Source organism: Sus scrofa, chromosome 3 (genome assembly GCF_054392235.1).
Source record: "Sus scrofa isolate SSC_HxYL_T2T_F1_AM1 chromosome 3, Sscrofa_HxYL_maternal_Yorkshire_Landrace_v2.0, whole genome shotgun sequence".
Lineage (NCBI taxonomy): Eukaryota > Metazoa > Chordata > Mammalia > Artiodactyla > Suidae > Sus > Sus scrofa.
The window spans coordinates 5,127,726-5,132,328 of NC_139385.1; the positions used below are offsets into that span (position 1 = coordinate 5,127,726).

The 4,603-nt window shown below is 50.4% G+C and overlaps 1 protein-coding gene and 1 long non-coding RNA gene across 9 annotated transcripts in view; one reads left to right on the forward strand and one right to left on the reverse strand.

The window, feature by feature from the left end:
• The window catches only part of RSPH10B (radial spoke head 10 homolog B), a 52,394-nt gene extending 49,734 nt beyond the window's left edge, over positions 1-2,660 (forward strand). For all 8 annotated transcript variants that reach the window (XM_085016458.1, XM_085016460.1, XM_085016464.1 and 5 more), the window contains 2 exons: positions 941-1,139; positions 2,250-2,660. In XM_085016458.1, coding sequence (XP_084872584.1) covers positions 941-1,139; positions 2,250-2,424 — 374 coding nt within the window. In that variant the 3' untranslated portion in view covers positions 2,425-2,660. The remainder of the gene's footprint in view (positions 1-940; positions 1,140-2,249) is intronic.
• Positions 902-2,254, reverse strand: LOC146404349 (uncharacterized). Its single transcript, XR_014840108.1, has 2 exons — positions 1,588-2,254; positions 902-1,216 (listed from the first exon to the last, which is right to left on the reverse strand). It is a non-coding gene; the product is annotated as an uncharacterized LOC146404349 (long non-coding RNA).
• Positions 2,661-4,603: the final 1,943 nt, after the last annotated feature.

Genomic DNA, 4,603 nt, shown 5'->3' on the forward strand with positions numbered 1-4,603 from the left:
TACCTGAGCTGTGTCTGCAACCTACACCACAGCTCACAGCAATGCCCGATCCTTAACCCACTGAGTGAGGCCAGGGATCAAACCCACATCCTCATGGATACTAGTCAGCTTCATTACTGCTGAGCCACCGTGGGAACTCCCAGTATCAACTATTTTAACTACATTCCAAAGTGGGTATCTGTTAGTCTTGGTATATGTGAAGCAACTACTTACCCAGTCAATAATTTGACCTACCTTCTTATTCAGTTCACCATTAAAATCCTTTGTAAAATTTTCTTGGGAGTTCCCTTGCGGCTCAGCAGGTTGAGAACCCAACATAGTCTCCCATGAGGATGCGTGTTCCATCCATGGCTTGCTCAGTGGATTAAAGATCTGGCATTGTAGCAAGCTGCAGCGTAGGTCATAGATGCAGCTCGGATCAGGTGCTATTGTAGCCGTGGTGTAGGCCAGCAGCTGCAGCTCCAATTTGACCCCTAGCCTGGGAACTTCTGTATGCTGCAGGTGCAACTGTAAGAAGAAAAGAAAAAAAATTTTTTTTCTTAATGAAAACTGCCTTTAAAAACAATGTATGCAAAGATCTTTTTTTTTTTTCTTTCTCTGGAACATGGAAATGTTGTAAATTTTCCAAGCTTTTAATTTTAGAAAGCCAAAATATTTAAGGTATTTAGAAAAAAATACAGGTACCAAGAGACACGAAGGCAATGCTGACAGTCATAGCTGTGGTCACCCGAGGCCCGCCGTGTTCCAAGTGGTCACTGAAGCATTTTGAGGTTATCGGAACCCTCACGAGCCCACGAGGAGCACAGGGTCACCCCATCTTATGGGGGAATGAGGCCACTCAGCCCACGACAGCAAGTGACACAGGTGGGGAACATGAATGCAGACACCTAAGTGACGGCAGGACTGTACAAATGCTCATTTTAATCAAACTTTCTTCCAGAAAAAAAAGAAAAATCCAAGGATGAAGAGAAGGAAAAACTCCACACATGGGTCAATACCCTGTACGTCTTTTTTGTGAACACTCTCTTCCAAGCACATAAACGTGAAGAAGCCCTCAAGGAGAAAGTCAAGGCAAACCGGCTGCATGCCGAGGCCACGGCCCAACAGAAGAAAATGGAAAACGATGAGCTGGAAGCGAGGTAACCCGCCAACAGCCCTCGGCTCCCTCCTTCCTCGTGGGTCATCCTTCTCTCCTGTCCTCTGTCGCTGCCAGAAGCTGCCGACCAAACGTTTTCATTAAAAGTCGACAATTCCCTAAGGGCGGCACGTCCTCAGCGGGGCTGGGAACCCGGAACCACCTGCTCTGTCCTGGCTTAGTGGGTGACAACACCTGTGTCCCCAGGCACACACAAAGAGGCGGTGTGATGTGGTGGGGCAGGTCACCGACCCAGACTGCCCAGGTCCTCACCCGGCCCCGCCGCTTAGAACCCCTGGATGACCCAGGGCAAGGTCTGTCCCTGGGGGCCTCAGTTTCCACATTTGTAAGGTTAGAGGTGATACCCTGTAGGACTGAGTGAGCTCATGGATTGCAAAGCATCGAGAACAATGCTTGGTGCAGGGTACATGTCTGGCAAAGGCTGCACTTACCTGTCTAGAACCCCTGTTCAGGCTCCGTTTCATGCAGACAGGTCAGTCCCAGGTGCAAATGCCTGCCCTCTGTCCAGAGCACCTCAAGCCTTGTGGTCTGCAGAAGACAGCCTTAGACTCGAGGAAAAAAAGGCTACCGCAGTATTTTAAAAGGCCATTTACCAGCTGCTACTAAGACAGGTGCTTCACCCAAGATTTAGATATTTGAAAACCTTGTCTCGGACTATCTGCCCATGACGTTTTTTTTTTCCCCTAGGGCTGCACCTGTGACACATGGAAATTCCTGGTCTAGGAGTCAAACTGGAGCTGCAGCTGCAGGCCTACGCCACAGCCACAGCCATGGCGGATCCGAGCCGCAACCACCACCTACACTGCAGCTTGAGGCAACGCCGGATCCTTAACCCACTGAGCAAGGCCAGGGATCGAACTCGCGTCCTCATGGACAGCATGTCAGGTTCTGAACCTGCCGAGCCGCAGCGGCAACTCTGGCATCCCTTTTTATTTCAGGCAAAGTTGTGACAATTTATAGTTTTGTTCACAAAAAAACCTGTTGCGATTCAGGTATGCATCACCTTACCCCACATAAACAGCATAAAAACAGGTTTTCAAATTTCAAGGGAAAAAAAAAAAACAAACCCTTTTGTGTTTGCTTCCTGGGTTAGGCTGAACAGCTTGAGGGAGGAAGAGGCCAAAAGACAAGGCTACGGGTCCGACATCACTGTGATCAAGGAACCAGTGGACGCCCCCTCCTCAAATTTCGCACCCACCCCTCCCAAAGAGGACCCAGTGGTGTCCCAGCCCAGCAAACCCATGCCAAGCAAGAAAAAGAAGAAGTAGCCGCCACTGGGCTTGTAAAGGAGCCAGAGGGACAAGCAGCTGTGGAAGGAGCTGAGCGGCAAGGCCCTGTGACAGGCGTCCTCGTTGGTAAAACAGCGTCTTGCTTCTTGTCTTAGGGTTTTGAAACTACTACTCCCTGGGCCCACTGTGCTTTGGGCTTCTTATGTGGTTGGATCACCGAAATGCCTGTTTTGACAACCGAGCTGAATGAAAATACACATTATGTGGGCATTAAATGTGTATTGATTTTTTTTTTAAGTATAATATTAGTGATTAAGTTTAGGATCTGGTAAAACCGATCAGAAACCAGGGGGGAGTGGATGAAGCCATTTCAACATTTCTTCAGGCCTCTCACCTCTTTCCTCCTGAATCCAGCCCGTGTCCAAACCCTGCCTGTCCTTCACATGCTGCCTCTTGGGTGACTCCCTCCCTGGTCCTTTCTCATCAGTTCTCACAGCATCGCCAACAGCACTGCATGGACAGAAGGCCCAACAACAAAGGGTATGGAGCTGGGCCTGCAGCTGGCAGTTGAGTAAGCCTGTAAGAAAAATGGTGCTGCTAAGGGAGCTCCCGCTGTCTTGCAGCGTGTTAAGGATCCAGCGTGGCGGCAGCTGTGGCTTGGATTCGATCTCTGACCTGGATACTTCCACATGCTGTGGGTGTGGCTGAAAGAGGAAAAGAAAAAAGAAAAAAAAAAATGTTACAGCTAATATTTGTGTTAAATTTGAGTAAACACCAAAGCATAAAAATTCCGTCCACAGCTCCCCAGCGAACCACAGAGAAGGAAACTCATCCAACCTAAAGGTGGGAGGAAGGGAACAAAGAATGGAAACCGAAAGCCAAAGATGGTGGCGGAGTAAACACACACTGGTGGCCACCACGCCAACAGGTACTCACCCCTTCCTCCCCCAAACCCCAGAGAAGATGAGATTGGATTTTTAAGAGATCAAAATCCATCTCATTGTCACTCTTTCCAAGTCAGTATCTGAAACTGAACCAGACAGAAAGGATGAAAAATAAAGGCATGGTAAAGGTGTGCCAAGACAATCTCACGGTAACCGGAATAGCAGCTGACATTAAGCACGTCCACGAGCACACGGGTTCGATTCCTGGCCCCGCTCAGTGGGTTAAGGATCTGATGTTGCCGTGAGCTGTGGTGTAGGTTGCAGATGTGGCTCGGATCCTGCATTGCTGTGGCTGTGGCTGGCAGCTGCAGCTCCACTTTGACCTCTGGCCTGGGAACGTCTACATGCTGCACATGCGGCCCTAAAAAGCCAAAAATAAAAAAAAAAACCAAAGGACCACCAACCAATGAAATGCATTTACTCATAGCATCTGACACACGAGCTGTGCAAGAGCTGACAGAATCAGAGGAAGAAACAGATGAGGAAGACACACCCTGAGAAAGGACACAGGACACCTGAGGCACCTGAACTCGCACACGAGGCAGCAACGCGGCAACGGAGGAGAAGCACAGACAAAACCAATGACTACTTGGTAGGCTGAAAACCATTTCAAATAATACATCAGAGGCCAGGACCTAATTTTGCTGCAGTTACTGAGTCAGCAGTGAACCCGCAATAAAGCAAGCCTCCTATCACTGGAAACTGAAACCCAGAGGGGCAGCAGCTCCCGGGGGACGAGGGGGAGAGGGGACTGAATTACCTTAAGACTGAGCCGAGAGGAAAGCAGTCCAGACGCACCAGCGGTCGCCTCCCCTCCCTGCCGGCAGGGGAAGGGGAGCCGCTGTGGGGGCTCCTGTGGCCACTGCGGCAGCACCGGTTTCTCCAGACCATGCCTGGCTCGTTTCCACCCAAGCACTGGGACGTCCAGACCACCAGACGTCCAGTAAATTCCATTCAGCCAGGCTCACTCTCAGCTGTGAGGACGCAGGCAGAGCTGGGGCTACCTGCGAGCTCGATGATTAGACCGCACTGCAGCGCTGGCATCGAGTTCTCTGCATCCTATTTACTCGTGGTCTAAAATTCACATGAACGCTCAAGGTAAAAACCAAGTCCAGCCATCACTTTGAGCAAACGCCTCGGGCTTCGTGACTGGGGCGGGCTCCCAACTCTGGCCACTGTGAGCCGCTAGAAGGTCCCGGGGACCAACCAGGGGGCCCAGGGCCAGTGCTATCTGCGAACAGGCAAGAGGAGGGAGACTCAAGGCAAAACCAGCA